Raw genomic sequence first — 25,467 nt, 5'->3', positions numbered from 1 at the left:
ACTCAGCATGTTTTCCTCATCAGCTTTCCTCCTATAGCTAGTACTCCTCCAGTTGCAGAAGATAGAAACCTCACTCAGTTGCCAAATCCCATCTGTTTACGTTTTACGTTTCTAAATATCCCTTGATTCTATCTGCTTCTCCCCATTTTTACATTCTTCCAACAGTGTTACTGCAATTGCTACTTTACCTCATATCTACTTCTGCATCCCTCCAATCTCTTCTCCATTCATAGGCCAGAAAACACAAACTGAGGCTTAAAATCTCACAATAGCTTCCCATTCTTAGGATAAGAACGCATTCTACATGTGACCTCTGAGACCGTGCACGATCCCATCCCTCCCACCTCAGCTTTATCTTATGGACTATCAAACACTGGACTGTCAGTATTGTTTGTTGAACTGAATTGAGCTGCACCTCACTTGCTGCCTCTCTGTGCTCTCACCACACTGCCGTCTCCATTCTTCTAACCTGTCAGGTACCATTCCATCTCGGGGCCTTTGCACCATTTCCTGGCTTGCAGTGCTTTCCCCTCACTTTACCTACTCATTCTTGAGTACTTAGTGTGAATGCTATTTCCTCACATAACTCTTCCCAGACTCCAGCTCCATAATTCCTCATGTTTGTGGCATGTAGCACTTCTAACAGTTGGTAATTACATGCACCGTGAGATCACAGTCCATGGCTGTATTGCTCACCATTGTACCCTTATCACAGTCCCTGGCACATAATACGTGCTTGGTAAATATTTGTTGAACGAACAGTTCGCAGTTTCCTCCCAGCTCAGTCTACTATTTACGTAGGAAGGGAAAGGCTGAATATCGGAAGAGACAGAAACGAGTCTGCATTTAACTTTTGATGTTTTGCCAGTGATTTAGAGGTGTTTTTCATGCCTAATCTCACTGGTTGGTATCTTCTGCCCTTAATAGTCACAGATCAGTCAACACCTGAAAGCTTCCATCTGGAGCAAATCAGTCATTCTAAGTTTTCCACTCAGTTCCTAAGCATTATAATTCTGCTTAAATATTTCTTGAACGCTTTCTTTTCTCTCCATGTCCTTTGTCACTACCTTGATCAAACTTTCGCCTGTGGCACTAGCGGCCTGATGGCCTGATGGCAGCGCATCTCTTCTGCTCTCGGAACCTGGATCGAACTTTCTTCAGCTCTTGTATAGATTACAGCAGCAGTCACCTAACAGCTTCTTCCTTGAGCCTGGACCCCTTTGATTAGTTAGCATTTAGCTAAGGTATATGTAACAAGAGACTAAAAATGACAGTGGCTCACAAACTTTTTCAAGTAAAAATCTAATCCAAGACTGGTGTGACATCAGTCATCCGAGAACCAAGCTACTCCTAAGCTTTCTGCTTGTTGTATCAAAGGTATGACTCTCAATCATGTGACCCAGGATGGAGCTTTACTTTGCACACAAACATTCCAAGGGGAAGAATGGAGCAGGGAGTGGGTGAAGGGGCATATCCTCCTCCCTTTAAGACACATCTGAAAAGTTGCACATCAGAAATTTGTCATGTGGTCAGGCCTTGTTACAAGGGAGGCTGGGAAATGTCATTTTATTCTTACCAGTCATTTTTTTACCCAGTTAAAAATTGGGAGTTCTGTTACTAAGGAAGAGGAGGAGAATGGCTATTAGGAGACACCTACCAATCCATTTTCCATACTGGTCGAGAGCGATTCTTGCAAAATACAAAAATAATGGTACTCATCTACCTAACACCTTCCGTCACCTTCAGACTCTAGCGTTACAACTGAGGCTTTCTGTGATCAGGTCCCAGAAGATCTCTCTGGCCTCATCTTCAACCCTCTTTCCTCAGTTTTTGATTCTCATACCCTTGGTATAAAAGGATCAATTTATTTGTGGTGCTCAGACACATTATGCTAATTCTGGACTCTGTTTTTCCTTTTTTGGGTATGTCCCACTTTAGTCCATATATTCAGTACTTCACAAATACCCGAGTGAGTGTATTTACCAACACTGTTAAGCCCTGCAGATGCAGAGGTGAATGAAAGAGATGCAATCCTTGTTCTCTTGGAACTTAACACAGATATGGTGAAGGTGAATATAGAACAAGTACTCACAACTGTGGTGAATGTCACAAGGAAGAAATATGTGTTGTAATGGGAACATACAGTAGTACTAACCTGTGTGGGGGATGAAGGAGAGCTTCCCAGAGGAGTGATTTGGAACCTAAGATCTGAAGGATGAAATAGAATTTACCAAGCAAAAGACAGGGGGAGGGCTACCCTCCTTTCCTTCATGTCTTTGCTTAGATGTCTCATTTTTATTAAGGCTTATTCTGATTACGCTATTTAAAATTGCAACCTATCCTCCCTTCAGACACTCCTGATCCTCTTTATTCTGCTGTTTTTTTCCATAGCACTGTCATTTCTCACATACTATATAATTAACTTATTTTGGTTTTTTTTTTTAATTCTGGATCAAGATTCTAATAAAATTTGTTCTATATACTACCATGATTATACAAAATTATTTATATTGGCATTGTCTCCTGCAGTGTTTTACACGCATTACTGTATTTTTTTCTTTCCTGCAAGACTATTTTAGACTGTTATCACCCATAAACAGTAAATAGTGTAGACTTTTGGAATAGGCTTGTTTTATCATCTAATCTAAACAGGTAATTTTGCAGGTAATTCTCTTCCTTCAGATTCAAGATATTATTTTCTTTCCCAAGATTAGTGATTTAAGTTCTCTAAATGTGATTCTACTGAAGAGGTTGAAGATTAAGATCACTAATATTTCTATGGAAATTGAGACTTTTAAATCATATCCTATGTGTTTGTTGGCCAGTCCGTGATTCATAATTATACTCTGCCTAGGTTCTATTTATTTTTATTTTTATTTACCTTTTGGTCCCCTTCACCCATTGGTGAAATGGGTAAAGGGGCTCATTTTTATCATTTATCACTTGTAACTCCCACTAGAATTTACATTCTCTAAGTCATAAATCAGGAATTTTGTCAATGTTATTGCTCTGTAGAGTGATATAACCAAACATCTAAAATAGTACCCAACACAGTTGATGCTCAATAAATATTTGTTGAGTAAGTGAAGGCAGGAGAGAGGGTTCCAGAGCAAAGGTCTAGAGCTTGGCTTTAGAGAGAGGAGGAACATCTCTTATTGGTAACAGGAAGGATGGAGGAATGGATAAAGCAGATCTAAGTTTTTTTTATTGGTATTGAGAGATTGAGAGAGTTTCTTTTAAATATCATGTGTGATGGTTAGTGTTATGTGTCAACTCGGCTAGGTTATAGTACCGTTATTTAATCAAACACTAATCTAGGTGTTGCGGTGAAGGTATTTGATAGATGTGGTTAACATCTACAATTAGTTAACTTTAAGTAACAAAACTACTCTTAATAATGAGGGTGGGATTCATTCAATCAGTTGGAGACCATAAGAGCAGAAAGTGAGATTTCTCAAAGAAGAAATTCTGCCTCAAGACTGCAGCATTAATTCCTGCCTGAGTTTCTAGCAACCTATCCTACAGATTTTGGACTTGCTAGCCCCCACAATCATGTGAGCCAGTTCTTTAAAATAAATCTATCTACCTACTTACCTATCTATCTATATATTGTGTGTGTATCCTCTTGTTTCTGTTTCCTCTAATTTTTTTTAATAGGAGTTGAAGTGAAATTATCATTGGAGAGTAAAACAAAAAAATGGAAGATGAGAGAGTACAGGTTTGAAATAGTATTTGCACAGAATGGAAGAGTGGACTGACGCAAAAAATATAATTCAATTTTTAAGTGGTATTGAGGGTTCAGTAGAGGCTACTGAACAGATTCCCTTCTGTCCTTGTCTGTGTAGAGAACCGTTGTTTTAAGGCCATAAACTTCAAGACCTGCTGTGACTCTTTGCCCTTTCCAGAAAGGGCTGCCCTTATTCCTGCCCTCACTGAGCACTACTATTCACTGAGCACTTGTTCACCTTTATGTAAACAGCATTTGGTAGGGTGCCACAAACAGCAAAAACATATCAATTATATCAAGTGTTTATTATTGACCAGGCTCTATTCTAAGCATTTTACAGGCATTAACTCATTTAATCCTTACAGCAACCCTGCAAGGTAGATACTATTACTTTCATTTTACAAAAAGAAAGAAAGAAAGAAAGAAAGAAAAGAAGAAGGAAAGAAAGAAAGGAAAAGAAAAGAAAGAAAGAAAGAAAGAAGAAAGAAAAAAAGAAAGAAAGAAAAAAGAAACTGAGGCAAAATACCCTACAACTAGTGAGTGGTGGAGTCAGGTTTTTAATCCAGACAGTCTGACTCCAGAGGTGATCCCCTTTCTCATCAATGAAGATTGCTATACATTTATGCATTTGTTCCACAAATATTTTCTAATTACCTACTCTTGGTGCCAGCACTAGGGGATGGGGTTAGAGCAGAGAGCAATCAGAATCTCTGCCACCATGGAGCTTATGTTTCTAGTCAGGGGAAATAGACAATAAGCAAATAAAGATTTATATGAGATGGCATTAAATGCTGTGGAGAAAAATAATGCAGGGTAGGAAGGATGAGGAAGGTGGGAACAGTGTTGTTATTTTATGCTGGGTAGTCAGAGAAGTCATTTATGAGGTCTCTTTGAGCAGAGACTTGAAATGAGGGAATAAGGCTTGTGGACATCTGGAAGAAGAGTGTTCGCTGTGGTATAAGCCTCTAGTTGTCCCTCAGTATCCATTGTTCCCTTCTTCCTTTACTAATAGAACCCCTTACTTTTATCTGGCCACATGGCCACTGAAAATAAAGATTAGATTTTGCAGCTTTCCTTTCAACTAGGTGTGTACGTGTGATAGAATAATGTGTGCATTGCCAGATTGTGCCCTTAAGAGTAAGGCTGTGCCTCCCCGTCTTTCCTCCACTGACTGGGATGGGACCTAGCAGACCTAGCCTGCCTGGACATTGAAGATACAGAACTTCCTTGGAGAAGGCAGAACAACTAAGAGGCTGCTGTATTAGCCCTCAAGCATTTCTACTTGGACAGTTATGTAAGAGGAAAAAAGAACTTCTATCAGGTTCAAACCACTGTATTTTGGGATCCTTTTGTTATTACGACATATGTGGTAGGCAGAATTTCAAGATGGTCCTGAATTTCTCACTCCCTGTGTGCACATCCTACATAATCCCTAGGACTATGAGTATGATAGATTTTACTTATGTGATCAGCTTATATTATATGGCATACCTGACTATAAGAAAGGGATATTATCTGGGTGGGTCTGACCTAACCACATGCACTTTTTAAAAGCAGGGAGATTTCTCTGGCTGGATGCAGAAAGATTCCAAGCTTGAGAAGGGGTTGAGGCACTGTTGCTGGCCTGAAGATGAATGGGCCATAAGGCAAGGAAGGTGGGTAGCTTCTAGGACCTCAGCATGGCCCCCAGCTGATGGCCAGGAAGGAAACCAGGACCTAGTCCTACAACTGCAATGATCTGAATCCTGTCAACAAGAATGAGCTTGGAAGGGGATTTCTCCCCAGAGCCTCCAGATGAGAACTCAACCCAGACAACATCTTGATTTCAGGTTTATGATACCCTGAGCAGAGAACCCAGCCAAGCCATGCTGGACATCGATCTACAGAACTGTGACATACTAAATGGGTGTTTGTCTTTAAGCTGCTTAGTTTATGGTAATTTGTTACACAAGCACAGAAAACTTGTACATGTCCTAATTGGTACACAGTAGAGATGTACATATGTACATATGCTCTGGGGTGGGAGCATGCTTGGTGTGATCCAAGCACATCTCAAGTGGAGTGAATAATGAGAGAGTAGAAAGAGAAGGTCCCAAAGGTAATAGGCAGCTGATCACATAGCAACTTGGAGACCATCTGGGGTTTTGGCTTTCACCTGAGGGAATGAGATGATAAGGCATTAGTGAGTTTTGAGCAGAGGAGTGACGAGCTGCCTGTATTTGAAAAGGGTCACTGGCTGCTCTGGAAAGAACAGATAGTAGGGGCAAGGGTGGAAGGAGGGAGTCCCATTAAGAAGGCTCTGGAATAATCCAGGTGAGAAGAGAGAGTGACATAGGCTAAGGTTGTAGCACTTAAGGTGGTGAGAAATAGTTGGATTCTGGATAGATTTTGAAGCTATAGCCAACAGAATTTGCTAAAGGAGTCAACAAGGGATGTAGAGTGAAGTGGGAAGGGAGGGAGGGAGAGGGAAAAATCAAAGGTGACGCCAAGGTTTTGACCCAAGTAACCGGAAAAAATGGACGTCATTTTGGGGAAGGCAGTGAAAAGAGCAGGTTTCTTTTGCCCTTGGGAGAGGGGTGGTAGTTAGGAGGCTGGTTTGGACATTTTAAGATTTTAAGTTTGAGATCTTTATCAGATATCTAAGTAGAGCCAGTAACTAAGCAGATGGATGTACAAATCTGGATTGCAAAACAGAGATGGGACTCTATCATATGCTGAATTTCTTTCTTTCCCTTTCTCTCTTTCTTCGTTCTTTTTTTTCTCCCTCTTTCCCTTTCCTTCCTTCCTTCCTTCCCTCCTTCCTTCCTCCCTCCCTCCCTCCTTCCCTTCCTTCCTTCCTTCCTTCCTTCCTTCCTCTCTTTCTCTCCCTCGCTCTCTTTCTTTCATCATTCAGAACTTCCCACCCTCGATTTTGGGCTTGCTATGATCAAAGATTTTGTCTTATTATGGGTTTTCTTGAGGGGGTCGGTGAGGTGGGGTTGGTGGATATATGGATGGTGTTCGGGTAGGGTCCCAAAGACATAGCTTTTTGGTACCTGGCGCTAGCTTAGACGCTCAGTGAATGGTTAAATAGGCACACGGATTACACCTTCCCACGATTCCCTCAGGGTTGCTACTTCCCCAGATCAACCGCGTCATTCGTTTTCATACCCAGCCAGGCTGATCGCCTATTCCCAAGGTATATATATGGGCAGCCAGCAGGTTAGACCTGGGCCGAAGGCAGCCCTTCCCTGCCTTCCTTCTAGCCCCTCGCCCCGCCCTTGTGCGACCCTGGCCCAACACGGACGCCGACCCCTCCCCTTTCCGGCTCCTCGGCTGTTCCGCCGGCGTTCTGGGGTGGGGGCTCAGGCCTCTTGGGACCGTGTAACCGTTTAACAGCTGGAAAGGGATGGAGCTGCGGGTCAGGCCACAGCTTGTAATCCGCTGCCCTTTGCCCCTAGACCACCCTCTCCACTGCCCCCAGGAAGATCCCCTCCTCCCGCACTCCCATGGACCTCCCCACTCCCCTTCCCCCTCTCCTCCTCCCCTTCCCTTTCTTCCTCCTCCCTTTCCTCCTTCCGTTCCTCCTACCCTTCCTCCTCCTCCGCGCTTGGTCCTTTGCCACTTTTTCCTCTCTACAATCCCCCCAACCTCATCCCAAGTAGTGCTCTGTGCTTTCTGCCCTCAACAGCCCCCGACAGCCCATGGGCAGATGGGACTGGGGCTTTGCGGCCTCTGAGTGACGACCTGTCTCTGCCCTTCAGGCCATTGCCAGGCTCCACTCCCAGTGACGGTTCCTTGCTGTTACCACGGTTCTCTGAGTGAGCCCTCTACCGGTGTGTCAGTTTGCCTCTGCAAGTGATCACTCCTGTGTGTGCCAGTCTCTCTGTGTGGGCAGCTGTGAGTAGCGTGAGCCTGTGCTTGGGACCCAAGTCCCAGTTCACCAATTTCTCCAACAGGCAATTGGGATGGAACCTCACCAGCACATCAGTCTCTCTTCCCTTCCATTGCTTCCTGTACCCCTTAGGCCAGGTGAGGGGAACTGTACCCTGGGTGGTGGGAAGGAACTCTTGTGCAAAGAGGGCCCCCCGCCTGTTTTGGGCCTGCTTCTTACCAGAGGCTTTTGGGAAGCTGTAGGGAGAGTTGTCTTCTGCTGTTCTGGCTCTGCCTGCAGCTCCATCCATTTCCCTGTCCTAACTCTTTCCCCTTCCCCCAGCACCTTAGACCCTGACCATCCCTGGCCCAGAGCCTAAGGCCCCTTCTCTTGCTCCTCTCCTGGGCTGGGCCAAGCAGGTGAGACCCAGCAGCCAGGAGCCTGGAACTGGCAATCAGAGCCTGAACAGTGGGCAAGGTCAGTTCGACAGCAGTTGAATGCCCAGCTCCTCTTGGTCTCAGAGCGGAAGGCAGGTCCGTCTCCTGAAGACGCGGCATCTGAAGACCGTGAATCCCAGCACTCCGTCTGTGTTCCAGAAGCAGAAGAGCAGCCCCAGGACCATCAGAGGCAGCAGAGGAAGTTCCTGAAGGCAGTGAGCCAGTCACAGCAGCCCACGGTGCTGGAGCTCCTGGTGGCGGAGCTCCAAACTCTGTTCTCAGCTGTGCTGCAGGACGGCAGCCCCGCAGCTTGGCACTACCTGCATGCCGTGCTGCATCTGCTGCCTCCATATCGTGCACTGCTTGTTGGTCGCCTTGATCTGCTGCCCTTCCTGGAGCAGCTGTCCCACTGGGCCCCCTGGGTCCAATCCCAGTTCCAGCTGGACCTGCTAGATGCCATTGAGCAGGCCTTCCCCCCAGATACCTCTTTGTTAGAGGGTGCCTCCCATATTGAGTGCTGTCCCCAGAAGCAGAAGTTCCATCATGGGCCCCCACGCCCAGCCTGCCCCTTTGTGCAGGCCCGGTGGGGTGGGCAGCAAGTAGGGGAGGAGTTGGCTACATGGCTGCGACCAGTGACACTGCCTGAGCTACAGCACAGCCTGGGTATTGTTGGTGCTCAGGTGGCCCTGAGAGAGGCCTGGTGGCTGGATGGCCTTAGCCTCCTGCCCTTGGCACTGGCGACAGACATCCCCATACAGTATGAATGCAGGGGCACTGACAACGCAGTGGAGGAACCTGTTGGAAGAACTGAGACTGAGTAAGTGAGGGACCCAGACTGGGGCTTTGAGCGGACGAGAAAAAGAAGCTAGTTTATGGGTTCCTCTAGGGTCACTTGGATGTCTAGGGCCAGATCGCTATTGATTTTAGGCATTAGCCTGACCCCAAGCCATGCTGGTCGAAGCTGCTTCTCTCTTCCTTTTTGTCTGCAAATAAATTGAGTGGTCTTACTGTTCATCCCCATTGGGCAATGCAGAAATTCATGAAAATCAAGAGTCAGCTGTAAGGAAGCCAAAGCTTCAGAAAACAGCTTGAGTTTCCAGAGTGTCCATTCTTTCTCAGATGGTGCTAGAAGCTTCCTTAGTTCTTTTTCTTACTCATTCATAATCCCTGAGCCTCGCCTCTGGGCCTACCCAGGGCTGGGTGCTGGATGTTGTGTACAGGTCCTTCCCTCAGGGTGTTCCTAGGTGAGTGCATGTCTGAGGGACCTTCCCACTCATGTCTATGTGAGCTAAGCCAGCCCCAGAGCAGATCAGAGTTGGCAGCACTGCCAAATGGGACTTTCATTCTGACCCTTCCAGAGTCTCTTCCTGCCCTGCCGGTGTGGGTATCCTGGCCCCTTGAGGGCTGATTATTCCCTGCCCCCCATCTGGTTCTCATTGCTTCTTTCAGGATTTCACAATACCTACAGAGACCTCCTCTTCTGAGAGTTCTCTAACTCTAGTCTAAGAATTTCTCCCCATCCTCTGGCCTGATTTTCTAAGTGCTTTGCAGCTTGTCTAGGACATATTCACTGTGTGGGAAGAATAGTAGCTTTACCTTTAATCTAGGTTGGCTTCCTCAGTTTTTGCTGTAAGTTTATGGCTGGGTCAAAGTTTTTCCTAAAAAACTTAGAGCCATATGGTGGACAGATAGATAGGCTCTTGGGGCCCTGATGGAAGGGGCCAGTGCCAACAATTTATGTCTTCAATACCCCCAGGAGACTCTTTCTTTTTCAAAGACCTGCCCTGTGCTCTGAGTAGGTTTCCTTTCCTGGAAAATGTATTGGAAGTGAGAATGGGCTGAGATGTTGGGAAGGGGTCAAGTTCTATGCCTTCTCATTGAACCTGGTGATAAACCCCTGAGGCCTAGCTAATGTGACTTAATTTGCATGAAGTTCTCCAGGCCTGTTGCCCTAGGCATCCATTCATGCAATAAGTATTATTGGATATCCAAAATGTATCAGGAACTGCTAGATGCTGGAGATACAGAAGTGAACAAAACAGACTCAAATCTCTTTCTTTGGAGTTTTACAGTTAGGAGAGTAGGTATTAAATAAGTTGATACCAGTAAAATATAATTACAAATTGTGGTAAGTGCTAAAAAATCAGAGAATACTGCCTTTCTCCTGGCTGTTCCTCTGTGTGTGTGTGTGTGTGTGTGTGTGTGTGTGTGTGTGTACAGGTAGGGGAAAGCACATCAGAGGGGTTTGGGTTTAGATTGGAGTTATTAACAAAATATCTTGCAGGTTATGAGGGGAAATAAGAGGAGAGTTTCAATGAGGAGGAAGCAGTTAGTAGAATTAAATGCTACTGAGGCAAGTAAGAAAAATCTGAAAAATATTCATTGGTTTTAGTAACAAGGAGGAAGTTGGTGAGTGTGATTTATTTCAGGGGAGTTTTGTGAGGAGGAAGCCAGATTTTAGTGCATTCAGGAGCAAATGGGAGATGAGAAAGTAGAAATCACATTTTACTATTCTTTCATGAAGCTTGGTTTGAAAGGGAGAGAGAAATAATAGGACAGAGGGAAATAAAAGTGTCTGGATAGGACTCTTAAAAAAAAAAGATGGAGAGATGTTCATAGCCCTTCAGGCAGTGCTTGAGCAGTGGGCATTTAATAACTATCTGTACAGTGAATGAGTAAATATAGGCTAACGGTAAGAAAAGGAAGAGCCTGAAGATACATCACGAAGAGGCAATCAGGGATCCATCGCACAAATGGAGGAATTAGTCTTGCAGAGAAGAAAGGACATTGCTTCCTCTCAAGTTGATTAGGAGGGGATTAGGATGGGAGTCTGTGCAGATAACTGTGTGGGAAGGCAGCTGAACTAGAGGAAGTTAGTTCATGGCTGAGAGCCCCAGTTTTCTCTGGGCAGAGAAGGAGGCAGAGAAGGGGATGGGACGGGGGCCTGGCAGGGCTGGGCATAGGGGTAGGTGGAGGCCTGTGGAATAGCAGCTGAAGAGTCTGAAAGAGAGAGCCGCCTGAGGACTTGTATGAAGATATCAGAGCAGAGTGAGCCCATAGTTGAGATTAGATACCAGAAATCCATAGAGGAGCTGATATTCCTGGTTCTTCAATCTTCTGAACCAATTTAGATCATGTAGGACTTTAATTGTTGAGGAAATGAAACTTTAAACTGTTACACCATTAAGATGTCCTGATCCAACATCAAAGTTACAAACCCTATTGTTGATACGAATTTTAGAATAGGATTGCACTGTTATCCCTGGGGTACCTTGTTCTGTTTATCTAGGTTTGGGTCAATTAATGACATTAGTATACTTGACAGATTAAGTCTAAGTTTAATTATTCAGATTTTTTGTTTGTTTGGCTCGTGCTCTGAGGTCACTCCAACCAGAATTATTAGTCCAGGTGATTAGTTTTTGGTGTCTTGGATAATTAATTTTCATATCAATTTTGTTGGCTGGTGTTCTGGAAAGGTGAGAAGATTGAGAGCACCAGTGCAGGCTTGAGGGGGACGAAGGATGCACCATTGGATCCTGACTGGAAAGGAAAGGCTGTGAAACTAGAAGTTGGGTGGTGATGGGGGAAGAGCAAGAGTCACAGGCAAAGAGATCATGCAGAGTTGGAAAGCAGGCATAATGGGGGCAAAGATAGATCTAGAACCTTAGGAAGGTTCCTATGGAGGAGAAATCCAGGACTGTGGGCTTGCAAGGTGATGAGTTGGGAAAACAAAGTATTCCTATTACTTTTATTCAGTATTCTGTAATACTGACTTCATAGTAATCACATTAAGTCCAGAATGGTTATTCATGTATCAGAAAGGGAGGGGTTGTTCATACATAGGTCTGTGTGAATACAGCTGTTTGACTACATTTGCCCAGTATGTGAGTACTGTGGGTATAGGTGGTAGACAGGCTCTGGCAAGACCACATCACGCCCTCCTAGGCACCTGATCTAGCTTCTCCTTTCACTGGCTACCGGTACCAACCTGACCTCCTGCTTGGTCTCTTTTCTCCTGATTTTTTATTGTACAGGCCTCAGCTTGATTCAGAAGTTCCTGGTAAGGAGAACTTCCAGAAGAGAAGCACTAGCTTCTCACCTCAGACTTCCCTCCTGGGTAGCCAGGTGAAGACCATTCTGAAGACAGAGAGATACCTGAAGAAGATCCACTTCCTCTATCTCAATGTAGCTCCCAGCCGGTACTTTAGGTAAGAGGTGTGTCCTGACCCCTTCTACTCTGGCCACTCCCTGGTTTCCGCCCATGCTGTCTCCTGTCCTTCCTCCTCTCTAGCTGCCTCTCCTCTGTCTTCCAGTTTCCCTCCCTCTTCGCTTCTCAGCCTCCTCCTTTCCATTCTGCACCTCTGCTTTGCTCCCCTTTGCTCTCACAACCTTTGGTTTTAGTCGTCCTCTTCTACTTTTGGTTCTGTCTTCTTTATTCTGTCCTAAGAGGATAGAAACATGTGGTCATAGCCTCAGAAGGGAATTTAATGGTTGTCTCTCCCAACTCCAATACAGGAGTCAGGTGTTTGAATCTTTACAGTGAGACAAAGCTTTGAGTTTGCCAGGGTATCCCCTTCCTTAGACTGAACCAAAATCTGCTTTCTTTTAACTTCTACCTTCTGGTCCTAGTTTTATCCCTGGGGCTATAAAAACAAGTCTCTCCTCCTTCCACATGACTCAGGAGGCTTTCATTTTCTTCTATTAGCTCTAAAGTTTACATATTTTTTAAAGCCTGATTCAAGTCCCATCTCTTCCCAGAAATAACAACAATTACCATTAATTAAGTTTTTCCAGGCATTGTGCTAATAATAATAAACACATGACGTGTTACTTAACCTTCACCTACCAGGTAGGTGCTATTATTATTTCCATATATGAGATGAGTGCCCTGATGCATAAAGAGGTTAAGTAACTTGTCACAAAGTAAGTGGTAGAAACAGACAAACCTAGGACTGTCTTAACTCAGAAGTCCATGCTCTTAAGTCGTACATCATATATCCTCCCAGAAAGCCTTATTTCCTGCATACACTGCTCTCTTTCTCCTGAGTTTATGTAGCCCTACTGATCCGTATTATCCATGCATTCATTAATCAGTTCACTAACATATTTTCACTGAGAGCATTGTGCCAGTTGTTAAGCAATTGTCTTTTGGCTCTAACTTTCCTCTCCTCTCCCTGCTTCGAGATACTGGGGCTGAGACTCTGCAAACTTTATTCCTCCTTTTTCAGCTGACCACCTGTTAGGTTTGATTAATAGAGGGTGCTAGAAGGAGACTGGACAGCAAGATAAGAGAAGGGTATTTCTATTTCCCTCGCTTGCTCTTTCTGTCAGTACCGGTCCTTCACCCTGGCGACAGTAGGCACTTCTGAATTAGCTTCTTCATGATTCTGAGCTGGGGGGCACCTTCCCATCAGAGTTCTGCATCTTGACTGCACGGCCCCTCCTCCAAACTCCTTCGGTACCAGTAGGAGCCCAGCAGCATCTCCTTAGAAATCCAGGTCCCAACTCCACAAGCCCCTCCTCCAGGCCCAGAGCTTCTGAGAATCCAGTTCCTTCCCTTTGTTCCTCTAGTTCTAGAGTTGGCATCAATTCCTGTGGTTATTGTATCTGTGCTATCTCAGTGTTCCCTTTTTGCTTTTCATTTCTTCAACACATTAAAAAAAAAATACTGTCTGTTAAATTCACTTTGTTGAAATGCCGAGTTTGGTTTCTGTTTTCCTGATTGGACCCTTACTGATCTCATGAAAGGAAATGAACCTCAAATATGGAATTCTGAGATTGATTTCTCAATGTCCTTGACCTTGAACAGTACTGAACTCTGTGCTAATGGGATATAGGATACTAGGAATCCATGACATGTAGTGACATCAAGACTAATTAAATTATCACTTGTGGCTGAATGTGATGAACTACCTACTGATACCCAGGCGCCACCACACTTGACCGACTGGAGGTAATGGTAATGGTGTCAATGTGGGATGGGGTGCTTACTGGCTGTGGCAGAGAGCTTACACAAGAGAAAATTACAAGCTTAGAACTTGAAACTATCAGCTCCATCATAATCAGAGAAGCAGCACCATCAAAGATAATTAGACACATAGAGAGACAAGAAACCATGAGCAAGAGAACTAAAAAGGCAGTGGATAATTATAGGACCAACATCTGCCAAAGAAGGAAACCCAGTGAAGTGTCTTTAGCATTTGGTGGTGCTTTTCCCCAAACAGAGATGCCTGTCGATTCCAGTATCAGCAATTGTGTGTCAGTTTTACTATCTATTCCTGAAAGACTGAGAAGAGGAGTTGAGCTTTGCACAGGCACAGACAGCCAAAGATCAGAGGCTGCAGCTTGGGGCCCACACCCAGGAGGGATGTGTTTTCTGCTTCAACCTATAATGTCACCAGGGTCCCAACCCAGAGCCCAGGGCATTTAGCTTCGAGTTCTCTGTTGTGTTCATACAGATGATTTTCATATTTTATTCACTTATTTTGCCTTTTTCTAGTTGTTCTCAAGTGAGGGTGTTAGTTCCAAATTTCTAGTTGTACCATCAGTAAAAGCAGAACCTTGGCATTTATTGTTTCGTTTTGTTTATTTGTCGAGTATCAGGGTTTTTTTCAATGTGTTTGAATTTGCCCAATTTTTCTTGTATTTGCCCTAGATTTTTTTATTACATTTTTTATTTTAATTGTAATATATTTAAGATTCAATGTTATATTGGTATTTTTCCTAGATGTTGATTCATACTCAGAAAGGAATTTATTCCTTTACTTCCTTAGAGCCTTTGCTCAACTGTCCCATCTTCACCCTCCAACCTCCCCTGGCACTGCCAACCTCCTTTGCCTCTGCTTTTCTTCCCCTCTCATTTATTACATTTATCATCAGGGCAGGGATTTTTGTTTGTTGTGTTTAACAATGTATCCTGAGTTTAGAACAGTTTGGCATAGAGTAGAGACCCAATAACATTTGTTGAATGAATAAATGAATGAATGATCCAGAGTAGGAACAGATTTAGAGGCAGTAAATGATGAGTTCAGTATAGAACTTGCTGTGTTTCATTAAGGCATAGAGTTTGCAATGTTTTGGAAGCAGGTGAATAGTCTCTAGCATCGCTTAATACTCTAACTGATCTGAGCCCTTTGAGGGCAAGGACTATGTAGTAGTTATTTCTCTGTCCTCATCTCCAACACAGTGCTTGGACAGAAGGGAAACTTGATAAATGGTTTAACTAAACTCTATAAAATCATAAATGAGAAGAAGAGGAAAAAAGCAACTTTAAAAAAGGAAAAAAGAAGGAGTAGTGTTCATTAGAAAGGTCATAGGGGAAGGATCCCTTGGGAGAGCCTGGGATCAGTTGGGATAGGAGGCTATCCTGTGGGAATCTAAGAAGCCCAGTGGTTAAGAGGGGTGGCTTGAGTCAGGTAGATTTGGTTTTAAGTCCTATATTTTTCCCTTAACTACCTTGGACAAAGTTCTAACTCCTCTTTACTTCAGAAGAAATAGTTTGGGGGAAAGGGTACTTGGGAAAATCTAGTCACTTTGTCAGAAAGGAAACAAAGCTTTTATATGACTTGATTTAGTGAGTTCATTCTGGTATCTATCTAAATGCTCTTTTTTTTTTTTTTTAAGATTTTATTTATTTATTTTGAGAGAGAGAGTGCATGAGAGAGCATGAGCCGGGGGATAGGCAAAGGGAAAGGGAGAGAATCCTCAGGCAGACTCCCCGCAAAGCTGGGAGCCTGACGCAGGGCTCAATCTCACAACCCTGAGTGAGATCATGACCTGAGTCGAAATCAACAGTCGGACGCTTAACTGACTGAGCCACCCAGGCACCTCTCTATCTAAATTCTCTTAAGTCATTTGCTTAATAATGTATTCTAGAAAGTTGAGAGAAGAGATAGAGGAGGGCCATTTTAGCTCTTAGGCATTATAGGCATAGGACCTGAGACATAATAGCTTTTAAAGGGCTCTAAAATATACTTAATACTTAAAAATATTATTGGTTCCAAGTTATGAAAATAAAACTGCAAAATAAAAATGGATAAATTTGCTTTATTGAATGTGCCCAAACATAGCATTATGCTAACTAGTCTCCTGCAACTAGATACTATTGTATAGCTGCATATAAATGCCACTCAGTGTGGGATGTAGGTGCATTGTGCCGAAGTAAGAGAACTTAGTAGGATTTTAAGATGGCTCTGGAGGCACTTGTCTGGTTCTCTAGGGTGCAGTTTTCCTCTTGATTTGGTGTGTCTAGCCTTCTAGTCACCCCCTGCTTTTCCTCATTCTCATTTACTCCAAAGAGCACCCCCTAATGATCTCTGTGTGTTATTTCAGTACCTAGAGATATACATATTTTATCATTTCTAAGATGTACTTTTTCTCACATTTTAACATCTCTGAAATTGTGATGCATCTTACAAATTGGTGGAGTATCACGTTGGCAGCATTTTAAATTTTAGTGTTTCATTAAAAAAGAATGCTGCAGCTTACAACTGATGGCATCTTAGATTTGATAAGATGTAAAGTATCTGGATCTGGAGATACGAATGCCTTAGAACTGGCTAGGTGCCTTTTTCTTTTTTCTCCTCTATCTTTGGCTTCCATTTATTCTTTTTTTTTTTTTTTAAGATTTATTTATTTGAGAGAGAGAGAGGAAGAGAAAGCACACACACGTGTGTGAGTGCGCAGGGGCTGGGGCAGAGGGAGAGAGAAACTCAAGCCAACTACACTGAGCAAGAAGCCCACACTACAGCTTAACACTGGGGCTCAGTGTCACGACCCGGAGATCACGACCTGAGCTGAAACCAAGAATCGGGCGCTTAACTGACTGTGCCATCCAGGTACCCCTGGCTTCCATTTATTCTTAATAATATTTGTTTCCTCAAACAAGTATTTAAATATTTAAATATTTAACCTCAGTCGGTTAAGCGGCTGCCTTTGGCTCAGGTCATGACCCCAGTACCAGGCTCCCTGCTTGGCGGGGAGTATGCTTCTCCCTCTGCCTCTCCCCCTGTTCGCGCTCTCTCTCTTGCACGCACTCTCTCTCTCTCAAATAAATAAATAAAATCTTTAAAAAAAAATCTGTTTCCTTTTTTTAGTTTGAACATCATTCTGCTCTCTTTCCCCTCTTGCAACTCTCCTCTGCCTTCATCCCTGCCTCCGTGTTTCTGCTCTCTCTTCTTTGGTCCCTTCCCGAAGCCTGCCCAAGTTTCCAGGGCTCCTGCTGATCAGAGCTCTTTTTTTAAAGGCCCTATAGCCTGATGGTGGTGCCACCAAAGAAGGTGAACCCTGAGCACTACATCTTCTCTCCCTTTGGGATCCTGCATGTGCATCCTGTGGAGGGCAGTGAGACAATGACGCTGGGCACCTGGCACCGCCACTCTGTCCTCTGGCAGCAGCTCCAGTCCATTCCATTCTTCAAATATTGCCTCTTATACAAGGCCTTGACCCGGTAGGTGGTGCTGGTATGGGGTTTGGGGACAAGGGCTGCAGGGAGCAATAGCATGTCACTGCCCTCTGATCTGTAGTTGGAAGAGGAGCGTGACGTTACAGGGGCTCCACCGGTGCCGGACTTTCCTCGGGAAGCACCTGCTCTTGGCTGTGCCCCACTTTGGAGCTGGGCTTCTGCATATTAGCAGGTAGGGTCTTCAAAACACACTGCCAATGGATGTTTTAAAATTATTTTGACAAAAAGTATTAACGTGTTCCTTGTAGAAATTTTGGAAAACACAAAAAAGCATGAAGGAAAAAAAAATCTTTAATCTTAACCACACATAACTAACCACGACAGACATTTTGTTGCAAATCCTTCTAGTCTTTTTTTCTATCACCTATATACAAATGTGGTCATACTTGACATATTGTTAAGTAACCAGGTTTGTTTTTTTTTTTCTGAATAATCTATTCTGAGCATATCTTCTTGTAATTGTGTATTCCCCACATCAACTTGCCCCAGATCATACAATTATTAACTATTGGATCTGGGGATATACCTTCAGTGTGTGAATCCAAAGTCTCTACTTTTTCCATGGTATCTTTTGGATTCTTTTTTTGGGGGGGTGGGGGACTTAGTTATTCCTATTTTCAGTACTTTTTTTTTACTTTTCCTACGCTCCTCAGCCACTTCTAATTATCTTCTCTGACAGAAGATGCAAACTCAAATGTCTATGGGGCCTGTGCGGGAGCTCTGGAAGAAATGCAGTGGGTTAGGTGCAATACATTAGGGACTGTGGGGAATGCAATCTGGAGGCTACATGTAAGTAGGACAGTCACTACTCAATTCCAGCTGACTGTTACCACTGGGAATATGGGTACAGCTTGCCAGCTGCCTTATTTTTTTTTTTCAGGATTTCCTGGAAATACGCATTTTGTTTTAAAGTGCTTTGATTTTACCTAGTTAACTCAAATTTTTATTAAAACAGTGGGTTGGACAACTCTTAGTGGAACATATGAAAACATTTTCAATCTGAATTTGACCCACAGCCTACCAGTTTGCAACCTCTGCTCTAGGGATCCTCCAGTCTAGCCTAATCATCATGGTATAATTAAAGACATGAGGGCTTGGAGGCTGGACAGATCTGAATTTAAATCCTGAATACTAGCAAGGGATTTTGCTCTTTGAGCCTCATTTCCTGATATGAAAACTAGGGATGAAGATTTCTACTACACAGCTATGGTGAGAATAAAGTGAGATTGTAAATATAAAATACCATGTTAAATGCCTCTTAACAGGTACTGAATAAAATGACACCCATTATGATCATCCTCTGCTTATTTGGGGTCTTTCGTCTTCTTCAGGCATTTTTAGAGATGTAGGGTTCTCAGAGAGGGTGGCTTGGTAGTGGATAGCAGAGGCAGATTTTCTCAGGGATAGCCCATGGAGAAGTTGGAGGTTCACCACCTGTAATCCTAAAACTCATCTGTCCACCTAGACTTTTAGGGCCCTTAGCTTCCTCTATTCCAAGGAAGAAGCCTGTGTAGTCTCTCCTTCTAAGTCAGACTTTGGGATCATTTGACCCTCTCCTAGCAGAAAGTCACTTAGTATTAACATTTGCACATACCCCAGGCCTTTCCCAAAGAATTCCCCAGCCAGCAACTTCCTCAGCTTGAATTCTTCCAAAGAGCTCTCCAAGAGGAAGCTGTCACTGGAGGTCACTAGGAATATTATAACCCTTCCTGACCTTTGCTTATTCTGAGGTGAGCTGGGCTAGAAAGAGGTCAAAGGTATTCAAGGAAAGAAGGCTGAGATGCCGGCTCTGATGAGCTTCGCCCTTGATCCCAGGCTTTTGCAGGAGCTGCGCTCTGTATCCTGGCTCCCCCAAGAGTCGGATCGATGCTACGAGCTGCTGGACTTGCAGCGGGCTCTAGCCAAGGAGAACCACAAGGCTCTGCGGCTGCTCAGTCGCTGCCTGCACCTCTGCACATCCATCCTGCAACTGGTAAGACGCTCCAGCTTATCGTGACCCTTTTCTCCAAGGTGAGCTTGCCAGAGTTCCAGTGTCCTCTTGGCTTAAGCTTCTCCTGGGATCCCCTGTGTGGCCTGGATGCTGCAGGTGGCTCGCAGCCAGGGTCCTGCGCAGCAACAGCGGTCTCTGTTGTGGGGTGGATGGATCGATTATAGATGGGCAGAGGCTTGGACTCAACCTTTTCCCTAAGGGTTGGTCGTGGCCTTGAGCAGGGAGGAGAAGAAACATAACAATACTTTTTCTTCAGTTGTTTGTGCCGAGGGCATTAGGGAATTTGAAAGTTGGAATCTGGATCTTTTATGCTGCTGGGCTTATCTTTGAACCTATTTGAACCTTTGGCAGGCCACTGTGGCTGGTAGAAGCATCCAGTGATGGCGTCCTTCCTAATTATGCCTACTTTGCATCTGTAGTACATGCCCCCTGCCTAGGGTTCCTGGAGGCCCTGCTGTGTGTTCGTTTCTGTCGCTATCATTTGTTGTCTGTCAGGTAGGGCTGGATATTTACACAGTTGTCTGGCTGATCACCATCTGCAGGGATCATCTAGTTCCGAGAGAGGGGACCCACCCAGATTTTGTGAACATGAGAAATAATGTAGAAGAGGCTCCTTGTGGCTCCTTTAGCCTCCAGACAGTAACAGCTGGACCTGCCATTGCACTGAGCTAAACAGGGCAGAAGGTGGGGGCGAGCTCTTCTACGGCCTTTCTCTACCTCCTAGTTCCTAAATCCCACTTTTGTTTTAATGTTACAAAACTCGTTATAATTTTTTAACAGTCAGTAGTTTATTTTGTTAATTAAGGTATAATTTATATGCAGTAAACAAATTTTAACTGTGCAGTTTGTTGAAATATTTGCATATATATACATCCATGTAACCACCACCCAGATCGAGTTATAGAACATTTCCAATATCTCAGCAAGCTCCCTTGTACCTCTCCTGTCAGTACCCCCACAAAGGTAACCAATACTCTGGTCTTTGTCACCATAGATTTATTTAGTCTGCTTTTGAATTTCATATAAATGGAATCAGCATGGCTGGCCTTTTTTTTCCCCACTCAACATAATGTTAGTGAGATTTATCCATAATCTTCTAAGTAGTGATGGTTCACTTTTTTGTATGCTATGTAGTATTTCCCTCCCTGAATGTACCACAATTTATTTATTCTCCTATTGATGGACATTTGAGTTTGTTCCAGTTTTTGCTATTATGAATAATACTGATATGAACATTATTTTTTTTTTTTTAAGATTTTATTTATTTACTTGACAGAGACAGAGAGACAGCTAGAGAGGGAACACAAGTGGGGGAGTGGGAAAGGGAGAAGCAGGCTTCCCGGCCAAGCAGGGAGCCAGATGTGGGGCTCGATCCCAGGACCCCGGGATCATGACCCGAGCGGAAGGCAGATGCTCAACGACTGAGCCACCCAGGCGCCCCTGATATGAACATTCTTGTACAAGTCTTTTGGTGGATATAAACACTCATTTGTTTGGAGTATATGTTCTAGGAGTGAAATTGCTGGAATAGGGTATATGTATATTTTGCAGTGCCAAACAGTTTTCTAGAGTGGTTGTACCAGGTTTATATTACCCTAGCAATGTAGGAGATTTCCAGTTGCCCTATGTTCTCACCAACACTTGTATTGTCAGGGTTTTTAATTTTAGCCAAACTGGTATACAGTGGTATCTCATTATCATTTTAATTTGTGTTTCTATGATCACCAAGGTTGTTGAGCATCTTTTCATATGTTTATTGGCTGTTTTGGTATCCTCTTCTGTGAAATGTCTTACTCTCTTGCTCATTTTTAACTGGGTCATCTGTTTTTTTTCCTATTAATATGTAGGAGTTCTTTACATATTCTAGATATGAGTCCTATATCAAATATATGTATTATAGATATTTTCTCCCAGTCTGTGGCTTACCCTTTTACTATTTTATTGGGTAAAATTTTACCATTTTTACTATTTTATTTTAATGGTGTCTTTTGATTAACAGTTCTTAATTTTCTTGAAATTCATTTTATCAATCTTTTCTGGTTGGTGCCTTTTGAGTCCTGGTTTAAGAAAACTTTGCCTATCCCAAAGTCATGTAGATATTTTCCAGTTTTCTTCTAGAACTTTTATTACTTTTTCTTTCATATTTAGGTCTATGAGACATTTCAGATTAATTTTTATGTATGGTGTGAGGTAAGAGTCAAGTTTTATTTTTCCTATTTATTGAAAAAAAACCATCTTTTCCCCACTTAATTACAGTGGTGTCTTTTTCTTTTTTTTTTAAAGATTTTATTTATTTATTTGAGAGAGAGAGAATGAGAGACAGAGAGCATGAGAAGGAGGAAGGTCAGAGGGAGAAGCAGACTCCCTGCTGAGCAGGGAGCCCGATGCGGGACTCGATCCCGGGACGCCAGGATCATGACCTGAGCCGAAGGCAGTCGCTTAACCAACTGAGCCACCCAGGCGCCCAGTGGTGTCTTTTTCTTAAATCAGATGATTATACGTGTGGGTCTGTTTCTGGACTCTCTTCTGTCCCATTAGTCTATTTATCTGTTTTTTTTAAAAAATTTTAGTTAAGTTCAATTTAGTTAACATAAACTGTATTATTAGTTTCAGGGGTAGAATTTAGCGATTCATCTGTTGCATATAATATTACAGTGCTCATTACATCAAGTGCCCTACTTAATGCCCATCACCCAGTTACCCCATCCCCCCACCCATCTCCCCTCTAGCAACCCTCAGTTTGTTTCCTATAGTTAAGAGTGTTTTATAGTTTGCCTCCCTCTCTGTTTTCATTTTATTTTGTTTTTCCTTCCCTTCCCCTATGTGTATCTATTTTGTTTCTTAAAGTCCACATATGGGTGAAATCAAATGGTATTTGTCTTTCTCTGACTGACTTATTTCGCTTAGCATAATACATTCTAGTTCCATCCACATCGTTGCAAGTGTCTTTTTGTCAGTGTTACACCATCTTAATTATAGTAGCTTTATGGTATGTCTTGATATCTGGTATTATAAGTCCTATAACTTTTTGTTATACAAGTTTTTTATTATACATTTATTATACAACCTATGCTAGGTTCTTTGAATTTCCATATAAGGTTTAGAATCAGCTTGTTAATTTCCACAAAATAATTTTACTGGGATTTTTTTATTGGCTTGCTTTAAATTTGTAAATCAGTTTGAAGGAGAATTGATATCTTAATAATATTTCACTTTCTAATTCATAAACATGGATCTCTTCATTTATTTTGATTTCTTTAATTTCTCCTACTAAGGTTTTATAGGTTTCCTGTAGAGGTCTTGAATATATTTCATTAGATTTATTACTAGATATTTGATATTTTTTTGTTGCTATTATAAATGGTATTTTTAAAATGTTATTGTTTTCTAAAAAATTTTTTTAAAGATTTTATTTATTTATTTGACAGAGAGAGACACAGTGAGAGAGGGAACACAAGCAGGGGGAGTGGGAGAGGGAGAAACAGGCTCTCCGCCAAGCAGAGAGCCCCATGCAGGGCTCCATCCCAGGACCCTGAGATCATGACCTGAGCTGAAGGCAGACACTTAATGACTGAGCCACCCAGGCGCCCTAAAATGTTACTGTTTTCTAATAGTTGCTGTACCCTATACAAAAATTAGTTCCTGATGGATAAAAGACATAAGTGTGAAAAGAAAATCCAAAAAGCTTCCAGAAGACAGTGTAACATTTTTATTATCTCAAGGTTTCTTAAATAAAATATAAAAAATATAAACCATAAAAAAATCAAGACATTTATCTATATTACAATTAACTTTTTAAAAAGCACCACAGAGTGAAAAGACAAGCAAAGGCAACATGTAGAGCCACTTTCTATGCTGTTGTGTGGGATGGAATGGAACTTGTCCCTGTTGGCAGTCACCCCAGAAGTTGGGGGTGATGTAGGGGAAGGAGAGGATTGGTCATCATCCCACCTGGTAACTGAATTGTTACAGAACCAAGTTTGTACTCTGTGCCCAATAAAAGCTGCCCATTAAATTGTAGCATTACTAAATAACTAAAATTTGAAACATTAAATAAATAATGATATAAAAATGTAAGCATTTGGTAGATAACCTTTATCAATTTTTAAGGATATTTCCATCAATTCTTAGTTTGCTAAGAGGTTTTATCATGAATGAATGTTAAAATTTGTCCAGTGATTTATTTTCTGCTTCTATTTAAATGATTATGGGAATTTTTCTCCTTTAAACTAATATGGTGAACTGTCGGTGTTAGACCACTTTTGCATTACTGGGATAAACCCATTTCCTTTCTTTCTTGTATAACTTTTTATTTTTATATAAGTTCAGATTTATTAGGAGAGTTGCAAGGATAGTGTAATAAATTTTCATCTACCTTTTACCCAGATAGTTTGTTTGTCTCCTTTATCATTCATGCTTATTCTTCCTCTATGTATGTATACATTATTTTCCTCAACCATTTGAAAGGTTTAAGTTGCAGATATTAAATTCATTTACCCTTAAATATGCCAGTGTGTTTCTCTTAAGAACAAGGGCACTTTCTTCCATAATTCTAGTATAATTATCAAAAATTAGGAAATTTCACTTTGATACAATTTTTATCTAACTCACAGTCCTTATTAAAAATTTGCAAGTTATTCCAAGAATGTCCTTTATTTCTGTTTTTTTTCTTGTTTCAGGATCCAGTCCAGAATCCTGCATTGCATTTAGTGGTCACTTCTCCTTATTCCCTTTCCTATGTCACAGTTCCTCTGCCTTCTTTTTGGTTCCTTGTTTCATCATGGGACAGCTCTACAATAGGGTCTTCATTTCAAGGCCACCTCTCTCACCACATCAGACCAAGAACAGCCTTAGCTGAGCTCTTGCTTGGCAATTTCCCCTTTCCTGTTTTGCTTCCTGCTCTCCCTTAGAGGCTTGTTTCCTGAAGACCATGCCTTCAATAAATCACATTTCCCCAAATTTGTGGGGAATCCAGTCTAAGAAAATTATATTAGACCAAGTTCATTCATTGTTTTATGCAAATATTCTACAGCCACAGTAACTTTAAAAAAAATTTTTTTTTAAACTGGGTATTATTTGTTTCAGGGGTAGAGGTCTGTGATTCTTCAGTCTTATATAATACCCAGTGTTCATTACAACACATGCCCTCCCCAATGTCCATCACCCAGTTACCCCATCCCTCCACCCCTCTCCCCTCCAGCAACCCTCAGTTTGTTTCCGGAGATTAAGAGTCTCTTATGGTTTGCCTCCCTCTCTGGTTTTGTCTTGTTTCATTTTTTCCTCTCTTCCCGTGTGATAACTTTTCTTATCCACTTTATCTTTCAGTTTCTGAGAGATATATGTTAAAAAGCCCCTCTTTTAACTATAGATTTATTAATTTCTCCTTGATATTCTTTCATTTTGCAACATGTATTTAAAAATCATGTGTGCATCCTCAGTGGTGAGCCAGGTTATCATAGGTGATAAAGAGTCAATTACCTTTGGAACAGTTTCAGAAGAATAGGTATTAATTCTTCTTTAAATGTTTGGTAGAATTCCCCTGGGAAGCCATCTGGCCCTGGGCTTTTGTTTGTCGGGAGATTTTTGATGACTGCTTCAATTTCCTTAGTGGTTATAGGTCTGGTCAGGTTTTCTATTTCTTCCTGGTTCCGTTTTGGTCATTGATACATCTCTAGGAATGCATCCATTTCTTCCAGATTATCTAGTTTGCTGGCATATAGTTGCTCATAATATATTCTTATAATTGTTTGTGTTTCTTTGGTGTTCGTTGTGATCTATCCTCTTTCATGCATGATTTTGTTGATTTGGGTCATTTCTCTTTTCTTTTTGATAAGTCTGGCCAGGGGTTTATCCATCTTGTTCAATTCTTTCAAAGATGCTCCTAGTTTCGTTGATCTGTCCTACTGTTCTTTTGGTTTCTATTTCATTGATTTCTGCTATGTTCTTTATTATTTCTTTTCTCCCACTGGATTTAGGCTTTATTTGCTGTTCTTTCTC

General features: G+C 42.3%; 1 protein-coding gene across 1 annotated transcript in view; it reads left to right on the top strand.

Annotated features, from left to right (window-relative positions):
- Positions 1–7,674: 7,674 nt before the first annotated feature.
- The window catches only part of LOC102745205 (dynein heavy chain domain-containing protein 1-like), a 67,174-nt gene continuing 49,381 nt past the window's right edge, over positions 7,675–25,467 (top strand). The window contains exons 1-6 of the mRNA XM_081799429.1: positions 7,675–7,738; positions 8,000–8,834; positions 12,052–12,225; positions 17,262–17,465; positions 17,542–17,652; positions 19,296–19,452. Coding sequence (XP_081655555.1) covers positions 7,675–7,738; positions 8,000–8,834; positions 12,052–12,225; positions 17,262–17,465; positions 17,542–17,652; positions 19,296–19,452 — 1,545 coding nt within the window. The remainder of the gene's footprint in view (positions 7,739–7,999; positions 8,835–12,051; positions 12,226–17,261; positions 17,466–17,541; positions 17,653–19,295; positions 19,453–25,467) is intronic.

This window comes from Leptonychotes weddellii, chromosome 11, assembly GCF_054177405.1.
Source record: "Leptonychotes weddellii isolate Sample4059 chromosome 11, ASM5417740v2, whole genome shotgun sequence".
Lineage (NCBI taxonomy): Eukaryota > Metazoa > Chordata > Mammalia > Carnivora > Phocidae > Leptonychotes > Leptonychotes weddellii.
This window is presented reverse-complemented; position numbering and strand designations above follow the sequence as displayed.